The 24,229-nt window shown below is 40.1% G+C and overlaps 1 protein-coding gene across 1 annotated transcript in view; it reads left to right on the plus strand.

Moving 5' to 3' along the window:
- Positions 1–24,229, plus strand: part of rxfp2l (relaxin family peptide receptor 2, like) — a 116,187-nt gene that overhangs the window by 32,325 nt on the left and 59,633 nt on the right. The window contains exons 2-5 of the mRNA XM_072595494.1: positions 13,567–13,713; positions 18,270–18,350; positions 18,608–18,713; positions 21,063–21,134. Of these exons, the coding sequence (XP_072451595.1) occupies positions 13,567–13,713; positions 18,270–18,350; positions 18,608–18,713; positions 21,063–21,134 (406 nt within the window). The remainder of the gene's footprint in view (positions 1–13,566; positions 13,714–18,269; positions 18,351–18,607; positions 18,714–21,062; positions 21,135–24,229) is intronic.

The following is a 24,229-nucleotide window of genomic DNA, read 5'->3' on the forward strand; positions in this document are numbered from 1 at the left end:
CAGACACCTCTCTCTTTGATCTTCTGAAATTGCCATTATTTAAATTAAGGACATTGGTTTGAGACCCGAGTTGTTCTCCATCAAACTGGATTTCAGTTTGGAGTATGTTGTGATCACTATCCCTGGAGGATCCATAATTGTGAGATTTCTTATTAATACTTCCTCAGAAGCAATTACCAGATTTAAAATAGCATGTTTTTGCAACATAACGTTCTCAGAAACAATCCCTGATGTACTCTACATATTCATCTTCCAAGTTACCCTTACCTATCTGATTTGTCAAGTCAATATGCAGATTAAAAGCACTCATGATAATCATAGTGCCCTTCGTACACACCACCTTCATTTCCCAATTTATCCTTTGTCTGACAGTGAGGCAACTTTTTAGGAGCGTATAGATGACTCCTACTCATGGCATTTCCTTATTATGTCTTATTTGCGCCCGACCTAATTCTGCATCATGATCAATTGCGCCAACTTCACTCCCAAAACCATCCTTTAATAGCAAAGCTTCTTCACCTCCTTTTCCTTTCTTCCTATTCTTCTGGAACATCAAATACCCTGGAATGTTAAGTTCCCAGTCTTGGTCAGCCTGTAACCTCATATTTGTGATACCTATCAAATCATATTCGTTTTCTTCAATCTGTGCTGACAATTCACCTATCTCATTACAAATGGTGCATGCATTGAGTAAAGAACCTCAAGCTTTGACTTCTTACCATTATTACTTACTCTGATTCTGACTTCTGATTCACCCTGTGTGATCCTGTATCCATTCCTGTCGTACTTTGTCATTTTAATATTAGTAGCTTCTTGCAGTTCACCACATTTTGATGCACCAAAGAGGTCACAGAGCTATAGCAGACAATGAGAGGGGACTTCATCCTCTTCTCTCTGAGTAGGGATGGAAAAACGTAGGAATTCACCAGGATAGCAGGATTTCCCAAAGATTCAGGACACCACTACCAGGCAAATACATCAAGAACTTCATCTTGATGAATCCTGCTGTCCTTTGCAATGCCCACAAATTATTTATTTGTTCTGCCATCTTTAGGGGAAACTTCTGCCAGGACGGTATTACTGCAGTAACAAAAGCAAAGTAGGACAGATGCTGAAGATCTGAAATAAACATAGAAAATGTGAGAGAAAGTCAGCAAGTCTGGCAGCAGCTGTGCAAAAAGAAAACAGTCCAAGGTTTGAGTCAATAAGATCTTTTTGAAACTGTAAGAAGCTGGAGAAGTGATGGGCTCTAGGCTGTAGGAAAAGGTGAAGGGGAGGAGCAAGCTCTGGAGCAAGGTAAAGGTGCTCCAGAGCAAAAGGCAAAGGGAGCACTAATGGTAGTAGAGAAGACATATAAACGAAGAATAATTGATAATGGTATGTATTACTGACAGAAAATAAGCAGCTATATGGAAAGCAAACCCATGTAAATATGATACTGGGTGGGGGGCAGTGGTGAGGAGTGAACATATTAGCTAACTGGCAGTCATTCAACTTGTGCTCAAGATTGAGACCTGAAGGCTGTAAAGTGATTGAGTGGAAATTGAGATTCTGTTCCTCTGGGCTCCACTGGAACACTGCCATGATAGGCCTGCAGAAAGGTTAGCATGAGAGCAAGATGATATCTTGGATGGTAAATGACTAGAAGGTCAGAATTATTCATATAGACAGAATGGAGATGTTATGCAAAGTGGTAATTCAGTCTGTGTTTGGTTACAACAATGTAGAAGAGACTACATTGTGAGCAGCAAATAAGGTGGACTAGATTTCTCCTAAGTAGTTAGAAGGATGTACCCGAGCCATTGTATCTTTTGAAGGGTACTGGATAGTAGAGTGGCTTTCACACTTGGGCGGCACGGTGGCTCAGTGGTTAGTACTACTGCCTCACAGCACCAGGGTTCCAGGTTTGATTCCAGCCTTGGGCAACTGTCTGTGTGGCGTTTGCACATTCTCCCCATGTCTGTATGGATTTCCTCCCACAGTCCAAAGATGTGTAGGTTAGGTGAATTGACCATGCTAAATTGCCCGTAGTGATAGGTGCATTAGTCAGGGGTAAACATAGGGGGAATGGGTCTGGGTGGGTTGCTCTTTGGAGGGTCAGTGTGGACTTGTTGGGCCAAAGGGCCTGTTTCCACACTGTAGGAAATCTATCATCTATCTAATGTTTCACCTCTCGGAACTGATTTTGAATCTGTGAACATACAAATAAGAAACAGGAGAATTAATTTCTGACTCTTCTAAGCTTTTTGCTTGCCTAACATAAAGCAATCTGCTAATTTCAGGTATTAGTCCAGTAAACCTTCTCTGAACTACTTTCAATGCATTAATATCCTTCCATAGGTCTGGTGGCCAGTACTGTACTTGGTACTCAGATATGACTTCACCGATGCCCTAGCTTAGATATTTTGAAAGGTACATCAGTCTGTCAGATGACAGGTTCCATGTGAAATGTGTTTATGCACTCTTAATCAAATACCTGATGGGCAGTGATTCCAAACAGTTAATTGTCCTTAATTTGTCAGCTAAACACAACCAACCTGAGATTTGCTATGTGATGACAGAAGTAGAAAACATCATTTTGATTATTGCGCTAACAGGGGAATAGTACAAAACAGTTTACTTTATATTTTGTCATGAAATGTCTGATGCAAGAGTCAAAAAGTGTGGCGCTGGAAAAGCACACCATGTCAGGCATCATCCGAGGAGCTGGTGAGTCTGGAAGAGACTGGAAGAAAGTGAGGACTGCAGATGCTGGAGATCAGAGTCAAAACTTGTGGGAAAAGCATCCTTGGATGCTGCCTGGCCAGATGTACTTTTCCAGTGCCGCATTATTTGATTCTGATCGCCAGCATCTGCAGCCCTCACTTTCTCCTAGTCACTGTAACCTTACTGTGAAGCCTCTTTCAAGGATGCCTACCTTGAAGAAGTTCTCCTCCTCTCTTCACAAGGATCTCAGTGGGTCTCTCTCTCATTCCACCCCCCCCTCCCCCCCCCCCCCCCCCCCCCCCCGGACACCTCCTCTGCCCTGAAGATCTTCAGCCTTCCAAGCTACCTAGCCCCCAACCCATCCCCTCCTATTTATCTATCTCTCAGGCCCCTTGGCCGCCATTCCCCCAACATTCCTGATGAAGGGCTTATACCTGAAACATCGACTCTCCTGCTCCTTGGATGCTGTCTGATTGGCTGTGCTTTTCCAGTGACACACTTTTGACACTGATCTCCAACATTTGCAGTCTTCATTTTCTAAGAACAAAGAACAAAGAAAATTTACTGCCCAGGAACAGGCCATTCGGCCCTCCAAGCCTGAGCCGATCCAAATGTACTGTCTAAATCTGTCGGTCAATTCCTAAGCATCTGTATCCCTCTGCTCCTCACCTATTCATGCATTTATCCAGACGCATCTTAAATGAATCTACCGTGCCTGCCTCAACCACCTCTGCTGGCAATGTGTTCCAAACGCCCACCACCCTCTGTGTGAAGTACTTGCCGCGTGTATCCCCCTTAAACTTCTCCTAATATCTGATGCAAGGCTATCAATACGAATGCTAGGTGTCTACAATGGGTTAGTATTAAATTTTCCAGCAACTATCATGCAACTAGAAAATGACAAAATATACCAGAAATAACTCACCAATCAGTAAGGTTGAGCAGATTCAATATGATTGACTTGATAGCATTCATTCTTCTAACTCAGTGGGTTGTGGTCTGGGTGGGACATTGATGGAATGTTAGAGTAATGAAAATTTTGTAATCATCATGTTTACAACATACCTCAATGGACGTACACAAGGGACTATTTTTCGAAGTGCGTTTGTTGTTAACATTGTTGGTAAACATGGACAAATTTGGCAAAGGCTCCAAGCTCCTATTTAGAGTCACTTACTCCATCCAAACAAGCACTTGGATTTGGTTTAACATGTCAGCTGAAAGACTATTAATCTCACAATATAATGGCAAACATTTGACTTTAAACTGATGCTATCAAGAGCAGATTAGTTGGTCATTCATCTGACTGCTACCTGTGGGAGCAGGCTGTTCACAAAATAGCTGCCGCATTGGCCCATATAAGATTGACTGCATTCCAAAAGGAACTGATTGTACATGAAGTTCTTTGCAGTGTTTTAAGAGCTGTGATAAATTCTTATGTTCATTTCCATCAGGTGGGTACTTATTAAAGTAAGCTGAATGTATAGCTCACTCTTATTAGCTGCCTCTAGTTATCAGGAAGCATGATTGTATTTCACGCAATACACAATGTTAAAACTGTTGGAAGTGCTTGCTCTACTGAACCAGAACCAACTTTTGCTTTCAACATTTAGACACCCTTAATAGCTTTGACTTTGTACACTGCTGCTTTCTACAGCTTCCTTTTGTTAAGTGAAGGAGGATTTTCTTCCCCCTTTGTTTCACTCATTAGGATGGTTGGCCCTCTCTGGTTTGTACACATGAATTTCCCACCTCACTCCTTACAATGCTGTCTTTTCTCTAAATGTACTTGGGGAACCCCAAGGACAGTTATCCTTCTTTAATCTGAATTCATGTTGATAAGTTATTGACCTCAAAAGTTTGAATTGTGCACAACAAGACTGAGTATGCAAAGTCGTTTCAAAATCTATTTTGAAATTCAAATACCACATCTCTGGGTCAAGTGTCTTCTGTTACTGAACAATAAATTAGCAATATAAAATGCCATGAGGCACAAGTTTGTCCTTTTTCCAAATCACAACCTCCTTTACCTGTTTTCGACATCCATCAACCTCCTTTTGCTCCAGAAGAGTGTCTAGGTGCTCATGAATCTTTTTATATTACTCATATCAAATGTCTTTTCCAGTAACCAGCCCCCCTACATTTACAAATTGGAGCATAGTAAACAACTTGACTCATTCAAGTTTGTCCTTTCCCATTGTGATGTTATAAAATTGCACAACACATCCCTGAGAATACAAAAGGCAATTTACCTAATTATTTTGCAGAGAGACGCGCCATAAATTCTGGCCTTGCCAGTGATACTTACATCCAGTGACCTATTTAAAAATAAAAATAGAAAACCCTTTGCTTTGACTAAGTCATTAATGCACACAATATTATACATTAACAAATGTCTTAAATAGCAACCTTGTATTGTTATTTTCTAAGATGACCACTCATTGTGCTTTCATGGTATTCGCCACCTCCACTAGTATGTGGTTCTGGGTAAAAGTACCCAGTACCACATGTAGTAGTTCACTGCCACAAATCCATAGAGTATTTACAATAGAGGCACTTTTCTTGGATATCAAGGATTATTGAATGATAATATAAGTACAATTATAAGGACTTCAGGAGCTTCTATAGATACATCTGCTCCCAACAAAAGCTGGAGTGGAATTCCTTGGTTCTATCCACAGACTTGGTGTGCTATCACTATAATGGATGGAGCTAATGTAACTGTAATTAACCCCTTCAGAACTATTAGCTTATGCAACCTATCACCCCCAAGTTCTTTTTCCACCACAGTTAACCCATTATGCAATCATGTAGGGAATTAAATTGCTTTTATTCCAGCCTTATCTCCCGCAAGTATCTGATTTCACAATTTGAGGTTGGCTACATGTTTGAAACTTATCTTAGAATACACAATCTTTGGACATGGAAGAATAGTAGATTTCTTGCTGAAAGAATGTTGACCTTGGTTTTGATTCGTAGATCATTTCTTCACAAAATTATCTTTTACCTCTTGGATATATTTTGAGATGGACATCATTCTTTGTAAATGCTACTGTTTGTCCATTACCTGATTTGGAAGGTATGTAACATCCTGAATTTTCTTCTGGATTCTCTGTTGAAATAGTTTCTTTCTTATAATTTCTGGCTTCCTAGATCAGGTACTGAAATTGTCTCTATTTTTCAGTATCCTGGATTCTTGGACTAGACAGTTGTGATGATACTATAGCTTTAAGAGGTGTATTTTGTCCTTTTTTTATGAAGAAAGATTGTGACAGAAGTAGAGAGTAACCTGCTCAAAGCCAATAAAGTAAGCAGCTTGTGAGACTTGGTTTTTTATTAAAAAGTTGGAACAATGAAAGCAGCCTGAATGGGTGGGGCCAAGCTCCCACAGAACCAGGATTTTTAGCTTTCAGCCGCAGTTGCTGGAGTCTTGAAGCTGGATGTCGAAGCTCTTATTCCTCTCTCTGTTTTAGCTAATAGCTACGGTTCTCTTCCTGTTGCTGGAATTGCATGTGAGGCAATCTATTTTACTGCTTTTGTCTTTGCCAAGGATGTGTTTTTGGGATGTTACTATATTGGAACAGTTATTTGGTAGTAATTATTATAGCATTTTGATAGAGTTACAGTTAAGCCAATCGTTTTCTTCAATTTTTACATTGTCTGTATTTTAACAGGAGTGTAAAAATAAAGCATCAAATTGCATCTGGAACACAATACCTTAGGTTTATCTTTAAAATAAGAAAATGTTAGGGTCTAAGCCATCTTCTTAATATATTTTGAAGGATTTAGTCTGGTCCACAACAGTTCCTTTTTTCTTGACCACACCATAGATCTATAGATGTGGCTCTGACTTCCATGGAGTTAAATACAACTTAACTCCATTCAGTTGTCGATCAGGTTGGACACCTTCAGTTGTCCTTTGCAATTTTGTAATTGGTGAAGCAACCTCTTCATTATCAGAGTTTCCCACCATTTTTAGTTTCAAAGTGGTGGCTATCACTTCTTCCATGGCTTTCCTGCCTTCTGCAAGCAAAACAAAAATTGATTCTGCCCGAGTAAAATTGATCCTTTCAACTTTTCATGTTCTAAAAAAATCAGCACTTACTTCAACATAGTTTGAAAATAAATTTCTCTAACCATATAAATTATCCAGCTTTATAAATCTCCCTCTCAAATTGTGGTTTAAGTTCCAATCTTTTCAAATCTTTAATCTTTTCATGACTTTTCTTCTTCTGTTGGTTTTGTTTGCAAGACTTGTTTACATTTGCCTTTCTTCAGCTTAACAATATTTGAGGACTTCCCAATTTTGTAGCCCCAGTTTAAACTTATTTTCCAGACTTATCTCGTGGATCCTAATGTCAGTGGCAGTAATGCATGTTGCAAGAAGCAAGGCCTCTTTTTCACACTCTTGCCTTCCCTTTCTTATATTTGGGGCATTTTTAACAAAGTTGTGTCTTTTTCCCTTAGGATCTTGAGATTTATCTCCTGAAGCCTTCATCTAGTTTGTATGGAGGCTCCTTAACCAAGGCCTTTGTATTTTCTATATATGGCTGGCTTTCTCCCTTGTCTCAGCCCTTGGAATTTGTCTTTTCTTTGGATCTTTTGGATTTTTTCTCCTCATTGTGGAGGTCAGATCTACATAGCTGCCACCATGTCATATTTTTGAACATGTCTACTTATGTTACTTTGCTCAGTTCTGGAATGTTATTTCCTTGCTTTTGGGGAGTTTGGACAATTTATGCAGGCTGTCTCATTGTACAGATATGGTAACATCCATGCAGTAGGAGTCAGCCATTCAACCCGTCAGTTCTGCTCTAACTTTCCATTAGATCATGGTTAATCTCTACCTCACTTTAACTTATCCAACTTAGTTCTTTATCTATTTATATCTTTACCAAAGTAAAAACTCACAACTTCAATCTAGAAATCTCCAATTCTTTTTCAACATCTGCAATATTTTCGAAATGGATCATTTGAGATTTCTTCTACTGTTTTCAGGCCTGAGGTAGCAAGGCCACAGAGTGGGCAGTAAGAATGGGGGCTGGAAGCAAAGTGAATCTGCAGAAGGTGCAAGAAGAACAGCAAGAGAGAGGAGGGGTGTTGGAGAATAGGCAGCAAAATGGGCCAGTGGGGCAGCAAAGGATAAAGAGCAATTTTGAATCTTTCAACAAAGAATTGGTGTATGATGTGGACATTACTATTGTAATGAATATTGTCTATTGGATAATTTAATCTCGAACAGTTTATTTCTATTACGTCTCAAAGCATTTCACATACTGTGATTTACTTATTTACCTAGAGTATACTAGCTGTGTTTGAGTCAAACATGTAGGCATTTAGCTGTGACTTCACCAGTCCACAGGAAGCTTGTTTATAGTGATTTTTTTTGTGTTTTGGTGTGTGTTTGTTTGCTAAATAATTGGTTACCAACTCATGCCTGTTATCTCATGCCAGTTTAAATATTTCATATATGTAATGTTTAGCAGAACAATGATAATTTTTGAGGAAATTGATTAATTCTTCTAATTCTGTTTCTGTGTGAGTCCAAATACTGTCATGATCCCAGCTGATGATATTACTGGAGAAATCTGATCCTAGAATGAAATCCCATATTTTTAAACACATGGTCATTCACCGAAACACAACCACACTAAATTGGAGTTTCTCCAGGACAGGACAGAGGTTTTGCGACATAACAAACAAAAACAAAATAAAATTATCTAGATATGGGATCCAGTTTTTTTTAAAATTAGAAACACCCAGCAAGACAATGTTTCCATCTATCCCCCAAACCATCACTTTACAAAAGTTAACTCCAGAGAAATGAACTCTCTAAATTGAATTTTCAAGTTCATTTTAGCTGATTTCTCCCAGACGGCTCACAACACAAGCTCAAAGGCAATTGGGGATGGAAAATAAATGCTGGCCCAGCCAGCGAAGCCTGCATTCTATGAAGGAATAAAACATTTCCTTACCTGCGAATTGTGAAGTCTTCTCACATGACTACTCACAAAATTGAGGGCTTAGACTTTCTCAGCTTTTAATTCCCTGTGCTTTCTGACAAATGAAGTTTCACAAACTAAACATTTCTACTAATGTTACTTTGCTTATTCTGAACTCAACTGAACAACCTAATCTCCTATTTTAGGAATGGATCTGGTTTCTGACCCCAATCAGATCCTCTAAATTTCCAAAAGCTTTTAATTTCTGAGGTTTTGCAAACTAAAACCAATTATAGAGTCATAGAGATGCACAGCACATAAACAAATGCTTCGGTCCAACTCATCCATGCCGACCAGATATCCTAGTCTAATTTGGTCCTAATTGCCAGCACTTGGCCCATATCCCTCTCACCCTTCCTATTCATATACTCATCCAAATGTCATTGTACCAGCCTCCACTACTTCTTCTAACAGCTGATTCCATGAACATATCATCCTCTGTGTGTAAAGGTTGCCCTTAGGTCCCTTTTATATCTTTCCCCCCTCATCCCAAACCTATGCCCTATAGTTCTGGACTCCTCCACCCCAAAACTTTGACTATTTATCCTATCCATGCCCCTCATGATTTTATAAACATCTGTAAGATCACCCTTCAGCCTTTGAAGCTCCAGGGAAAACATCCCCAGCTTATTCAGCCTCTTCCTATAGCTCAAATAATCAAACTCTGGCAACATCCTTGTAAATTGTTTCTGAACCCTTTCAAGTTTCACAAAATCCTTCCAATAGGGAGGAGACTAGAATTGCATGTAATATTCCAAAACTGGCCTAACCAATGTCCTGTACAGCCTCAACATGACCTCCCAACTCCTGTAATCAATGCTCTGACCAAAAGAAAAGCATACCAAATGCCTTCTTCACTATCCTATCGACCTGCAACTCTACTTTCAAGGAACTATGAACGTGCACTCCAAGGTCTCTTTGTTCAGCAACACTCCCCAGGAACTTACCATTAAATGTATAAGTCCCGGCTAAAATTTGCTTTTCCAAAATGCAGCACCTCACATTTATCTAAATTAATGTCCATCTGCCACTCCTCAGCCCATTGGCCCATCTGATTAAGATCCCATTGTACTCTGAAGTAACCTTCTTTTCTGCCCACTCCACCTCCAATTTTGGTGTCATCTGCAAACTTACTAACTATACCTCCTATGTTCACATCCAAATCATTTATATGGATGATGGAAAGCAGTGGACCCAGCAGCAATCCTTGTAGCCACCACTGGGTGCATAGTTTTTAACTTGTAACCTTGCTGGAAGTCTACAGTAGTGACTCGAGTGGGTTCTTGCTTGATTATAATTTTTATTAAGATCTGTCTCTTGATTAAATTTTAAAAATATAAACCATAGGTATTAAGTTAGCCTGGAGCACTGTTCTTAAAAGCAGAGACAATCTGCATCTGTGGATTGTGAAGGAACAAAGATGGCCTTTAGTAGAGTGACATGCTCTGCCTATCTGATATGAGAATTTAGGGAGAGTTTCCATGTTCCTGATGATTATGTCTGCAGGAAGTGTCTTTGGTTGTGAATCCTATCAGATCACATGGTTTGGTTGGAGCAGCAGTGAGAGGCAATGAGGAATTTCCAAGAGCTACGGCATGTAATGGATGGTAACTGTAGGAAGGGAGAAAAGCCGCAGATACAGTCAGGTACATGGCAATCATTGATTATTCTGAACCAAAAAACAAGCTAATGAGCCTTAATGTTTGCTCCAACCTTTATAAAACCACCACAGTAAAAACACCTCCCATTAATACTTCAGGAGACCTTTGCCTCTGACACATATTGGTTTAGGCCACTGCTCTACACCTTTTATTAAAGAAATTTTCAAAACAAGTAACCAGATGCCACTATTTTAAAACACAAACTCCAAAAATTATATTAATATATGTATACATCAGGCACCTTTCATTACAATATACCATAGGTCAATACAAAAACAGATATAATAATGTTGCTACTTGAATGCATCACTGATTAAAGCAATTTGTGAGAATTCAAATTTATCTCATGAAAATCAAATACTAACATAACACTTGAGAAAATCCTGAGCAATTTTTGAAATAAAAATTATTTTAGCTCCTGCTTCTAACTGACTGGCTTAATGGTCCCTCATGGCACCAGGGACCCAGGTTCAATTCCGCCCTTGAATGATTGTGTAGAATTTGCACATTCTCCACATGTCTACATGTTTCCTTCAGGTGCTATGGTTTCAAGTGCAAAGATGTATGGTTTAACTGGATTAGCTGTGCTATAGTGCCCAGGGATATGCAGGCTGAGTGGATTAACCATGCATTTGGATAGGATGGGTATGGGTGGGATCTTCTTCTGCAGTCAGTGTGGGCTTGAAGTGCTGAACTGCCTGCTTCCACACTGTGGGGATTCTAATTTTCTATATCCCTTCGATCTTGATACTCCCGTGAGAGGAATTAGTTTCTGTAGATCTTCTCTACTGAATCCTTTTAATGTTTTAAACTTTTGATCAGATCATCCATTGTCTGGGGAATGTATGTTCAGTTTATGCAACTTGTCCTCCTGTGTTAGCTCCGTACACACCAATAGGTTATAGTATTAACAATTTATGGAAAGAACAAGTTTCATTGACCAAATAATTCCTTCTCATTCAGTGTATGTTCTGTGCTTATTTGTAATGTAGGATTACCTTTATGATGAGAGACATAATTTACACTACAAACTCAGCATTGTACTGACACTAAGCGCAAGTACTGTTACTTAATTGTTACAATGCAAACTGATTACAAAGCGAAGCATAATGAAAGTTCTCTTTCAAGAAATCTCACTTTCATACCTTTATCAGGTTGAGTCTTGACTTCAAATTCAAGTTGCATTTATTCTATAACTGCAGCATGGTGGTAAGCAATACAAACACGCACTTAGAAAACTGAAGCTGAAGCAGTGGATTCAGTTACTGAATGACTGAAGTATGTCCAAGATATGTTAATATTGTTTTAACAGTTATATCAGTCCACTGCAGCCAAAATCTCCTCAATTGATCCAACACATGTTATGCATAATTCATCAAGGGCAGAAATTCGGAACAAATTCATAACCAAGATAGTAAGAAAAGAACATTTTGTTATCCAATAACAATAGATTTTAGATTAATTGAAGAATGGGGTCAGGAGAGGCCCACGAAACAAACCGCATGCAAGTAATTACTAATATATGAAGCAATAATATTTGAGGGATTGAAACTAAAAATTGAAAATAAGGATTTTAACATGTTTTAAGCTATTCAAAATAAAATTCCATCAAGGCTTTGCGAATTAAGAACAGCAAATGCAAACTTAGAAATAAAATAGACAAATTCCTTTATTTCTACATGCCATTTTTCAATAAGTAAAATATAAAATGGTGATCAATGGCTTCCATATTAAATATAATCGATATTAAGTGTAAAACCATCCTTTTATGTTGCTTTATTTTGCATTGTGGATCAAAATGGGAAAAGGACTGCTTCAAACCAAGGACTATGGAAGACGTTGCAACATATTTAAAAACAAGTACCTGGAACTCATTGTGAGTTGTGTTTACACTGTTGATCTGTTCAAGCAGTGAGGGAAGATGTCTAAAATGCGATGGCACCATGGGTGTTTATGCAGAATAGCTTTGCCCGGAGAGATTGCTGATTAGTTTGTGCATATAGGACTTCTTGTATAGGTCAGGAATCAGCTCAAGGACAGGTGAATAGACAGTTTGTGAACAATGCTGAAAATGTGTTGCTGGAAAAGCGCAGCAGGTCAGGCAGGTTCCAAGGAACAGGAGAATCGACATTTCGGGCATAAGCCCGTTTTCAGGAAGACGGGCTTATGCCCGAAACATCGATTCTCCTGTTCCTTGGATGCTGCCTGACCTGCTGCGCTTTTCCAGCAACACATTTTCAGTTCTGATCTCCAGCATCTGCAGTCCTCACTTTCTCTAGTTTGTGAACAATGCAGAGTCAGAAACCTCCAGCTTGCAATAGAAATAAGATCTCTCTCATTGCAGAGAAGTAACCAAAATCTGGAAGATAGCTAGCTATTCTCTTCCACCTATTGATGGAAGCTGTTGCCTCTAACCAGTGACTGAAAGACTGAACAATTAATGTGCCAATTGCCCAGTGTCTGTGGTAAAGAACTATAAGAACATGGAAAGAATAAGGAAGTTTAGATCAAAATGTCTTGGGAAGCAAAAGGGACATCTCATTGAATCTGGTGGACTGGTATTGTTGAACAATGCTTCCTCATTATTCTTTCTCCACCCATAACATCTTGTCTTTGTGCAAGTGTGTGAGGTGGTTTAAGAAGAGGGTTATAGTTTTAGCAAGTAGAGTTACATGATGATCATTCACATTATGTTTGCCTGTGGTTAGAAATGATGTCTTTGTTGGTAATTAGTAGTGTCTTGCTATTTACAGAAACCTAGTTAGTGGTTTTATTTATAACCTGAGTTCATTAGATGTTGTGTAATTGGATTACATTGTTAAGTATTGTGATGACACCAGGAATTATAGGACTCAAGTACAGGCTCACTTTACCAAGTGAGTCATGACAAAACCAAATAGTCAGAAGCCAGACATGCCATGGCTGATTAGAAAAAAGACCAAAAATTGAACCAATTATTCAGACAATATAAAGCTTCAACTATTGACTTGTACATATTGGTGCTGCAGAATCTTGGGATACATTCAGACTCCAGATATTGTGGTGCAAAACATCTGAGATTAAGTCATATACCTGAGTATTTCTAAGTAGAATTAGCATTTTTTCCACAAGTTCACACAGTGAAATCACACTGGATTTTCAAATTGGAAACCTATACTTAGAATGCTTAACGTTATCTTTCCACTTTCTTGTTGCAGCTTCCAGTGCACTTCGTACAGGCCATCAAACCATATTCTGCCCCCTTGGATACTTCCCTTGTGGCAATGTCAGCGTGTGTCTACCACAGCCACTACATTGCAATGGGGTCATAGACTGTGAAAATGGAGCTGATGAGGACAAATGTGGTAGGTACAGTCGGGTTAATGTTGATAACAGGCATAGGAATCTGTGTGTTTGAGTTATAGAGTCATAGAGTGTACAGCACAGAAACAGACCCTCCAATCCAACTCGTCCATGCTGACCATATATCCAAAATCAATCTAGTCCCATTTGCCAGCATTTGGCCCATATCACTCCAAACCCTTCCGATTCATATGCCCATGCAGATGCCTTTCAAATGTTGTAATTGTACCAGCCTCCACCACTTCCTCTGGCAGCTCATTGCATACATGCACCACCCTCTGCCCTTCAGATTCCTTTTATATCTTTCTCCTCTCACCTTAAATCTATGCCCTCTAGTTCTGGACTCCCCGCCCCTCATGATTTTATAAACTTCTATAAGGTCACCCCTCAGCCTCCAATACTCCAGTGAAAACAGCCCCAGCCTATTCAGCCTTGTAAGATAGCTCAAACCCTCAAACAGTGGCAGCATTCTTGTAAATCTTTTCTGAACTCTTTCAAGTTTCACAACATCCTTCTTGTAGTGGGAAAGACCAGAATTGCACATAATATTCCAAAAGTGCCTAACCAATATTTGTGCAGACTCAACATGAACTCCCAACGCCTATACTCAATGCACTGACTAATAAACCAAGCATACCAAACACCTTCTTCACTATCCTATCTACCAGCGATTACACTTTCAAGCAACTATGAACCTCCACTCCAAGGTCATGTTCAGCAACTCCCCCCCGGACCTTAACATTAAGTGTATAAGTCCTGCTAAGATTTGCTTTCCCAAAATACAGCACCTCATATTTATCTAAATTAAACTCCATCTGCCACTCCTCAGCCCATAGGCCCATCTGATCAAGATGCCATTGTACTCTGAGGTAACCTTCTTCACTGTCCACTGCACCTCCAATTTTGGTGTCACCTGCAAACTTACTAACTATACTTCCTATATTCACATCCAAATCATTTATATAAATGAAGAAAAGCAGTGGGCCCAGCACCGATCCATGTGGCACTAGTCACAGGTTTCCAGTCTGAAAAGCAACCCTTCACCACCACCCTCTGTCTTCTACCTTCAAGCCAGTTCTGTATCCAAGTGGCTAGTTCACCTTGTACTCCATATGATCTAACCTTGCTAAGCAGTCTACCATGAGGAACCTTGTTGAATGCTTTACTAATGTCCATTTAGATCACATTCACCTCTCTGCCCTCATCAATCTCTTTGTTGCTTCTTCAAAATCAATCAAGTTAGTAAGACATAATTTCCCACGCACAAAGCCATGTTGACTATCTCTAAACAGTCCTTGGCTTTCCAAATACTTGTAAATCCTGTCCCTCGGCTTTCTACAAGTATGTCAGGAATAAAAGAATGATTAGAGTAAGATTAGAGCTAGTCAAAGACAGTAGTGGGAAGTTGTGCATGAAGTCCGAGGAGATAGGAGAGGCACTAAATGGATATTTTTCGTCAGTATTCACAGTAGAAAACGACAATGTTGTCAAGAAGAATACTGAGATACAGGCTATTAAGCTAGATGGAATTAAGGTTCATAACGAGGAATTGTTAGCAATTTTGCAAAGTGTGAAAATAGGTAAGTCCCCTGGGTTGGATAGGATTTAATCTAGGATTTTCTGAGAAGCTAAGGAGGAGATTGCAGAGCGTTTGGCTTTGATCTTTATGTCATCATTGTCTATAAGAATAGTGCCAGAGGACAGAACAATAGCAAATGTTGTCGCCTTGTTCATGAAGGGGAGTAGGGACAACCCTGGAAATTATAGACTAGTGAGCCTTACTTTATTTGTGGGTAATGTGTTGGAAAGGATTATAAGAAGTAGGAGTTTTAATCATTTAGAAAGGAATAATTTGATTAGGGATAATCAACACGGTTTTGTGAAGGGTAGGTCGTGCCTCACAAACCTTATTGAGTTCTTTGAGAAGGTGACCAAACAGGTCGATGAGGGTCGATGTGGTGTATATGGATTTCAGTAAGGCATTTGATAAGGCTCCCCACGGTAGGCTATTGCAGAAAATACTGAGACATGGGATTGAGGGTGATTTAGCGGTTTGGATTAGAAATTGGCTAGCTGTAAGAAGCCAGAGGGTGGTGGTTGACGGGAAATGTTCATCCTGGAGTTCAGTTACTAGTGGGGTACATCAAGGATCTGTTTTGGGGCCACTGCTCTTTAGTCATTTTTATTAATGACCTGATGAGGGCATATAAGGATGGGTTAGTAAACTTGCAGATGACACTAAAGTCAGTGCAGTTGTGGACAGTGTGGAAGGATGTTGCATGTGCCAGAGGGACATAGATAAGCTGCAGAGCTGGGCTGAGAGGTGGCAAATGGAGTTTAATGCAGAAAAGTGTGAGGTGATTCACTGTAGAAGGAGTAACAGAAATACAGAGTACTGGGCTAATGTTAAGATTCTTGGTAGTGTAGATGAGCAGAGAGATCTCAGTGACCATGTGCATAGATCCCTGAAAGTTGCCACACAGGTTGATAGAGTTAGTTCAGAAGGCATACGGCGTGTTAGCTTTTATTGGTAGAGGGATTGAGTTTCGGAACCATGAGGTCATGCTGCAGCTGTACAAAACTCTGGTACGGCAGCATGTGAAGTATTCTGGTTGCCACATTATAGGAAGGATGTGGAAGCATTGGAAAGGGTGCAGAGGAGATTTACCAGGATGTTGCCTGATATGAAGGGAATGTCTTATGAGGAAAGGCTGAGGGATTTGAGGCTATTTTCATTAGAGAGAAGAAGTTTGAGAGGTGACTTAACAGAGGTGTACAAGATGATCAGAGGATTAGATAGGGTGAACACCACTCCTCGGATGGTGATGGTCAACATGAGGGGACATAGCTTTAAATTGAGGGGTGATAGATATAGGACAGATGTCAGAGGTAGGCTCTTTACTCAGAGAGTAGTAAGGGTGTGGAATGTCCTGCATGCAACAGTCGGAGACTCGCCAATTTTAAGGGCATTTAAATGGTCATTGGATGAAAAGGGAATATTGTGGGTTAGATCGACTTCAGATTGGTTTCACAGGTTGGTGCAACATCAAGGGTCGAAGGGCTTGTACTGTGCTGTAATGTTCTATGTTCTCAGGATTCCCTCCAATAACTTGCCAATCACTGATGTCAGGCTCACTGGTCTATAGGGTGGGGCGGGGGGGTGAGGTGGGGGTGGGGGGGGTTGGTGCAGCAATCACTTCCCAAGCTTCCCACAGAGTTCTAGAGTACACCTGATCAGGTCCTGGGGACGTATCCATTTTTATGCATTTTAAGGCATCCAGCTGTAATATGGACATTTTTCAAGACGTCACAATCTAATTCCCCATGTTCTATTTCTTCCATGTCCTTCACTCATTTAGTATTTCCCCACCTCCTATGGTTCCCTGCATAGGCTGCCTTGCTGAACTTTGTGGGGCCCTATTCTCTCCCTAGTTACCCTTTTGTATTCTCCTTAACCCTATTTGCCAAACCTATCTCATATCACATTTTCGCCCCCCAAATTTCCCTGGTAGGTATATTCCTACTGCCTTTATGCTCTTCTGCGGATTAGGCTGTCTATACCTGACATCTGCTTCCTTCCTTTTCTTGACCAAAACCTTAATTTCTCTCACCATCCAGCTTTCCCTACACCCTAACAGGAACATATTGTCTCTGGACTCTCGTTATCTCATTTTTGAAGACTTCCTATTTCCCAGCCGTCCCTTTACCTGCTCAGAGGCAATTTGATAGATATGTATCTTGAAAAATCGATGGTGATATGACCTGCCTCCAGACAATTTTTCATGTTGATTTATTTTCTTTGGAAGGGACTCTCAAGGCAGTCTTGCATTCAATCTACTGTAGAGATAACAGATAATGACATATTTGATTATTGACTTTGTGCCAACTGCCTTTGATGACTTAAAAGAACTTTGCCCCAACCTTTGTCAAATATAGTGATATTTAGATCCAAAGTAATCAATGGCATAATGTTTACCTTAACTAGTTTGCAGAGGATTGGTTATACAAATTGTCATAAAAAAAGGAAAATTTCTAGGATTTAGACAAAACTAGTCTCCTGAAAGCAATTAGATTCTGGCTGTTCTTGCTGTTTTAAAAGACAGGGTTGAATTTCCCTGTTGTCTTGATGACAGTCTAGGAAGCAGTTGGAGAGCCAGTAAAATATACAGTAGCCAATGCCCAGTCGCAGTTTCAGAGCGGAGATGATTATCTGCTCTACTCCAGAGATGGGGCCATGAAAGGCCTCAGCCTGAAGCCAAATGGTTCACCCTCTTCTCCGAGCAGCCTCGTGGCTTTGACCCCATAGTGATTAATTTAGATCTTTGCCTCAGAGGATGCCTCCATATTGAACTGCCCAACTCTCCTGTGTGACTGAGTCAACCATCTTATTAAGAATGTGATGCAGAGGTCTCCAATTAGGAGGCAGCCTCTGGGAAGATTGTACCTCTTTCTCGCTCCTAGCAAACCTGATTTTAAAGCCATTTTGGAGTTTATCTGAAGAGTGAAGCTTTGATATAATCTCCTGCATCACTCATCTGCTTTATTTTTCCTGTTTCAGCTGACATCTATGGCTGGCCAAAACTTGTAGATTGGTATTTCGACCAAGTTACAACTATTAATGATGAATCAAGCGATTGCTGTGAGTAACCAGATATTTTACCTGATTTGTAGATTTGTCTTTCCCATTTGAAAAATAGCTTAATCGGTTGCCAAAAAACTGCAGTCACACAGCATTATACAGTTATCAGGACTTTAAATTCCTGAATTTAAAAATTCCAATTTCCAGTTCCCAGTATTGCATCTCTGTGTAGAGAAACTTTCCTAATGCATTCCTTTGTGGTTCTGTGTAATATTTATTAACTTTTAACTCATTGACAATCTTACACTTCATTCCAGCACTCGACTTGTATCCAAAGAGATGTACGTGTGAAGGTTTTAAAATTACCTGTGAAGATGCAGGGCTTATCACTGTGCCAACAGTTTCCACCAATGTAACAAAACTGTAAGTGACTTGGCCATTCCTCTCCTTGAGTAACACAATCAACAGACTGATGTCCACATCAAACAGACTTCAGTGTTTCTTTGATTTTGGAAAGCAGTTTTCCCACTTCGTGTCCAGACTTTTACACTTCCCTATGTTTTTCTCTCTGACAACATAAGAAATAATTTACTTACCAAGTTCACATATCTGAAGGAAGCCTCTTTGATCTCCAAAGATTTGGGAGGAAATGCCAGAAATAAAGCGGCCACCTCATTCCTCCTGCATTTTATTTTTAATAGCTTTTCCGCTAATGATCAGAGTTACAAAATTTCTAGAAAGAAAATTGATATTAAAGACAAAGTAATTCCAGAATTTTTGTTGGGTGTTCTTACAGAAATGTACAATAGAAAGCATAAAATTGATCCTCCATGTATGGGGAGTGATAGCCTATTGCTAAACTATAAATCCAGTGACCCTGATAATGTTCTGGGGACCTGGGCTTGAATCTAGCCACGGCATATGGTGGAAATTGAATTTAGTAAAACCTCTAGAATTAGGAGTGTAATGATGACCATAAAACCATTGCTGATTGTCAGGAAAGCCCATTTGGTTCACTAATGCCCTTTAGGGAAGGTAACTGTTGTCTTTACATGGTCTGGCCTACATGTGACTGTAGACCCACAGCAATGCGGTTGAAGTTTAGTTGCCCTCTGGGCAATTAAGGATACTGGTCTTGCCGGTGATGCCCACATTCCATGAAGGAATAAAGAAAAGGTTACCCTCTGCTTGTGTATTGGGATGGTGCTTTGTCCACTTGGCAGTGAAGTCACCCTAGTTATTTAAGTCAGAGTTTATTTTTATTCTTTCAGAGGATGCAGGTGTGACTGGCAAGGCTGACATTTGTTGCCCATCCCTAATTGCCCATGACTGCCACAGAAGACATCAGGGTTGTTGCCAGATGACTGACCTGCATGACTCAATGCTTTTGGCCACAAACCAGCTGGGCTTTGAGGGAGTAGAATTCCTCCAGTTCCAGTGTGGAGCAAACTTCACATCTTGTGCCTGAGACACAATGTGTGCTGTCAATGACAGCCTGCATCATGGAAAGGTCTGCAGTCCAAGCAAGACTACAACTCTCTCCATCCGTTTGTGTCTGGCAAGAGAAAATGAAATGAAGTTAGCTGTCTTTGATTCAGGAACCTCACAGCATAAGAATGACAAGCTACAAGATAATGCAAAAATCCCTGATTCCGTCCAAGTAGGGGCCAGATGAGTAAAGTTTCATTGTCCTGGTAACCTTCACAGCCACTGGCAAAGTAGTTCTTGCCCTGCTTTGGGGTTAGAATTGTGCCTGCACTGAATGGCAGATTCCTGTGAGGATGTCTGGGTTGAAATGCACAAGTCTTATGCATTGTTCCTCATTGAAGTTCGGGCAGGAACACTTTGCACAGATCTGGGCTTCTGCTGATATCACTTCTTCCTGTGTTTCTCCTCAAGTGTTCAGTCACTTGTTTGGAAGCTCACTGCTCAACCTTGCAGTCTGGCTTTATTCCGAGAGGAATACTTATTAATTTCCGGGAGCAGCTAGTTTATGCAAAGGTTTTGTGTTCAGTAAGCTGACCTTCAACATCTACCACATCGTTCCCTAAAAACATTCACAACTTATCAATACCACGGTGTCTCAATGGTTAGCACTGCTGCCTCACAGCATCAGGGACCAGGGTTCAATTGCAGTCTCGGGCAACTGTCTGTGTGGAATTTGGACATTCTCTTCGTGTCTGCGTGGGTTTCCTCCATGTCCTCCAGTTTCCTCCCACAGTCCAAAGATGTGCAGGTCAGGTGAATTGGCCATGCTAAATTGCCTGTAGTATTAGGTGCATTAGTCAGAGGGAAATGGATCTGTGTGGGTTCCTCTTCATCGGGTCAGTGTGGATTTGTTGGGCCACACTGTAGGGAATCTAATCTAAATCAGCCAGGATCTAACCTTTAAGTAGTTGGTGATCATTTGAAATAGAGTGGTGGTGGCTTCCTTCTCCATAATAAGTGATGTTAAGAGACGGCATATGTTACTGTGAGGAGCCGTGAAATTACATTAAGTCAATGTTGTACACTGATCTGCCTGTTCTTCATTAGTAGCTTGCTAACATCTTCACTGCTGTGATACCTGATGTAATTTGTGGCTGGAGTGCATGCATGCACATTGGACATATTCTTGGTTCATCTACAGCACATGTAATTACAAAACAAGAGACGCTAGCCACTCTACATTCGTGCCCACTACCTATATATAAGAATTCATTGCTGTTATATGTGTCTTACCTTAGTAAACCAAAACTGTTTTAAAACTCTCTGTCTTCTGCCTCAATCTAGGTTGCTAATGCAAAACAACATCACAACCCTCCTTGATGACCAGTTCATCAGATACAGACAACTGGAACTACTGTGAGTATTTCTCTAATATTAAGAGAACAAATTAGCTAGCCATGGAACCCTTCGAAATGCACGAACCAAGTGTGCTATATTTAGTCTGATTGCAAACTTGATTTGTGATTTATAGTTTAGGCAAATCTGAGCTAATGGTTTAGGAGGAAAAGTGCAAACCTTTGACAAGCAGACAAGACTTTGAAATTATAATATAGAAGATAGATCTATGCTTATTGCTCGTGGTTTGTCTTTCAGAGAGACATTCCTACTCTTTTTGACAATAACCAGTTATCCTACCCCCACCCATCACTCCCTGTCCCATGGTGAATCATCCATTAATGAATTAGTTCCTCTGGTTTGATCTTGTACCTCATTAGTGCCTCTTATGCTCTTATGCTAAAAACAAACTGAACAGATGTGCTGCAGAAAACTCCCCTCACACTTGAGTATGTTCATAACGTTGAAGTACATGCAACCTGCTGGCACTGGGAAGGAAACAGGAATGATAATTCTACATGAATTACCCAATTCTGATCACCAGTATTCATACAAAAGAATAGTATAACCTGCAAGATAGTAATCTGCACAAAAATAACACCCATTATAACATTTGGCTTTTATATGTCTATACTGACAGACACTAAGTTCTCCTCAGAACGAGGGTCTAATAAAAAAAATCTCAGCTTGCAATATCTTCCAATAAAGTTACTTAGTTACTCAATACCAAGTCGTTCCTGATTTATTGTGGATTACTAAAAATTGTGAATGCTGATTTGAATGTTAGATTGTCTACATCTCACCTCTTATTATTCCTACCTTTTCCCCTACCATTGATTGCTTTAGCCAATGAAAATCTCCCTATATCAGTCCTGAAATCTCCAGTCACTCCAGTATCAACAATATATTTGGGTGTGAGTCAAAATTGTTGGGTGGATGGGGGATGGGAAGTGCAACTTCAGAATTCCATTAATCATCATGTGGCCCAACACTAATTTTAATATTATGTTCATGTGTTCTTGATTCCCCCACCAGAGGAACTGTCAGACTGAGAACATCCTTTTAATATTTTAAAACTCTTCCAACTTTTGTACAACAAGAAATGGATACAATCCATGTTTATGACCACTTTGCATAATTTCAACTTCTGACTTCCGGTATTATTGTAATGAATCTATGCTGCACCACTCCAGGAACAATATATACTTATTAAGATGCAACGCCCAGAACTGAACACCAGTCTCCAAAAACGTCTCAACAGAGCTTGAAACATTTGATGCTTATATTTCTTCCATTTTTATATTAGTCCAGCCAGCCCTTTTTAAGATACTTTCTGTACTTGTGCATTATATTTTAGTTACAAACAAAAACAGAAATTGCTGGAAAATCTCATGAGATCTGGTAGCACCTGTGGAGAGAAATCAGATTCAATCTTTCAGCTCCAGTGACTCTTCTTCAGAAGTGGATTAGATTTTACTGATTTGTGTACTTAGTCCCATAATTATTTTTCTTGTGTCCGAAGTAGACATGTGCAGACTTGCTTACATTGAACTCAGTTTACTATAATTTATTCCCATACCTCTTCATCTCTGCAACTTCCTGCTCTTACCTGCACTACATAGGGTCACTCCTAACTAGGCTGTAGCCAAATTTACCAAGACAAGCTTTTCAGACAGCTGTTATATAAATTGTAAATGAGAAAGGTATCTTGTTAGGCTCAAGAATATATGCTCACCGGGAGTAACAACCTTTTTTTAAAAAATTGGAACTTGAAGTTTTAGAGCACTTTTAAAATAGTAAAATGCCCAAACGACTTCATTACTGAACAAAAATTTGACACATAGCTGGGAACAGAGGTTGAGAAATTAAGGAAAGAAATCTGGGGCAAAATTTCACTATTGTCCGACAGCAGGAAGGAGAGCCTTCATAAATCTGCAGGTATCTTTTCCATTGTCTACACATCTGACCCTGAACGGGAAGCAACTTTGTTGGGGATGGATGAGGCCTTGGAAGATTTGTACATGAGCACCACGACCAAGAATGAGCAGAAGCCCTCATTGATGATGTGGTGTCCCTCACCATGTTTCCCACCTCCCAGGTGTCTGTGCTTTCCAGTCTTCCAAATGTAACCTCCTCCAACATCACCACCACATGCTCCAGCCTCCTCACCCAGCCCTTGTATCAGAGAGACCTCTGGATGTACTTGCACTCTGAACTCCCAGCACATTGTTATGTGGGAGTTTGTGTTGTCACAGCATTTGAGGGAAGCTTCACTAGGCTGATACCAGATATGAGGAGACAATCTTCAGGTTGAGTAGGTTAGGCCTGTACCTGTTGAACTCCAGAAGAATGGGAGGTGATCTTATTGAAAAATGCAAGATTCTTAGTGTTCAGGGTAAATACAGAAGGGTTGTATCCCCTGTGTAAGAGTTTGAGAGCCAAGGGTATAATTTCATAATAAGGGGTTGCACATTTAAGACAAAAATGAGGAGCCATTTCCCTTTCCAGTGGGCTGTTGAGGGTGGGTTGTTAGGTATACCCAAGGCTGAAATCAGCAGATTTTTAATCAGGATGAGGATTGAAGGTTATGGCGAAAAGGCAGGGAACTGGATTTAAAGGTTGTCAGATTAGCCATGATCTCCCTGAAGGGTGGAGCAGATTCAATGAGCACAATGTTGCTCTTCTGCTCCTACGTCTTCTGGTCTTATAGAGTGAGAAATGGGCAATGATAACACCATAAACACTTGTTTATTTGTGATGTCGTGGTTTAGACTCTGGGACACCAGTGTCCATGACCAACTTCTCATATTTATGCAAGGAAGGATATATTTGCCACATTAGGGAGTGTAAAACATGTTCATCAGGGTCATCCTTGAGATTGTGGGGTTGTCCTGTGAGGAGAGACTGCAGAGACTGGGCTTGTATTCTCTAGAGTTTCCAAGAATGAGGGATGAAACATACAACATTCTTTCAGATCTTGACTGGGCACATGAAGAAAAAATATTTGCCCTAACTAGGAGTGGGGTTCTGGAACTGAATCACAGTCTCTGAATAAGGGGTGGTGTATGTAGGACTGAGATGAGGTGGAATTTCTTCATTCAGAATTGTGAATCTTT

Source organism: Chiloscyllium punctatum, chromosome 25 (genome assembly GCF_047496795.1).
Source record: "Chiloscyllium punctatum isolate Juve2018m chromosome 25, sChiPun1.3, whole genome shotgun sequence".
In the NCBI taxonomy this organism is placed as follows: domain Eukaryota; kingdom Metazoa; phylum Chordata; class Chondrichthyes; order Orectolobiformes; family Hemiscylliidae; genus Chiloscyllium; species Chiloscyllium punctatum.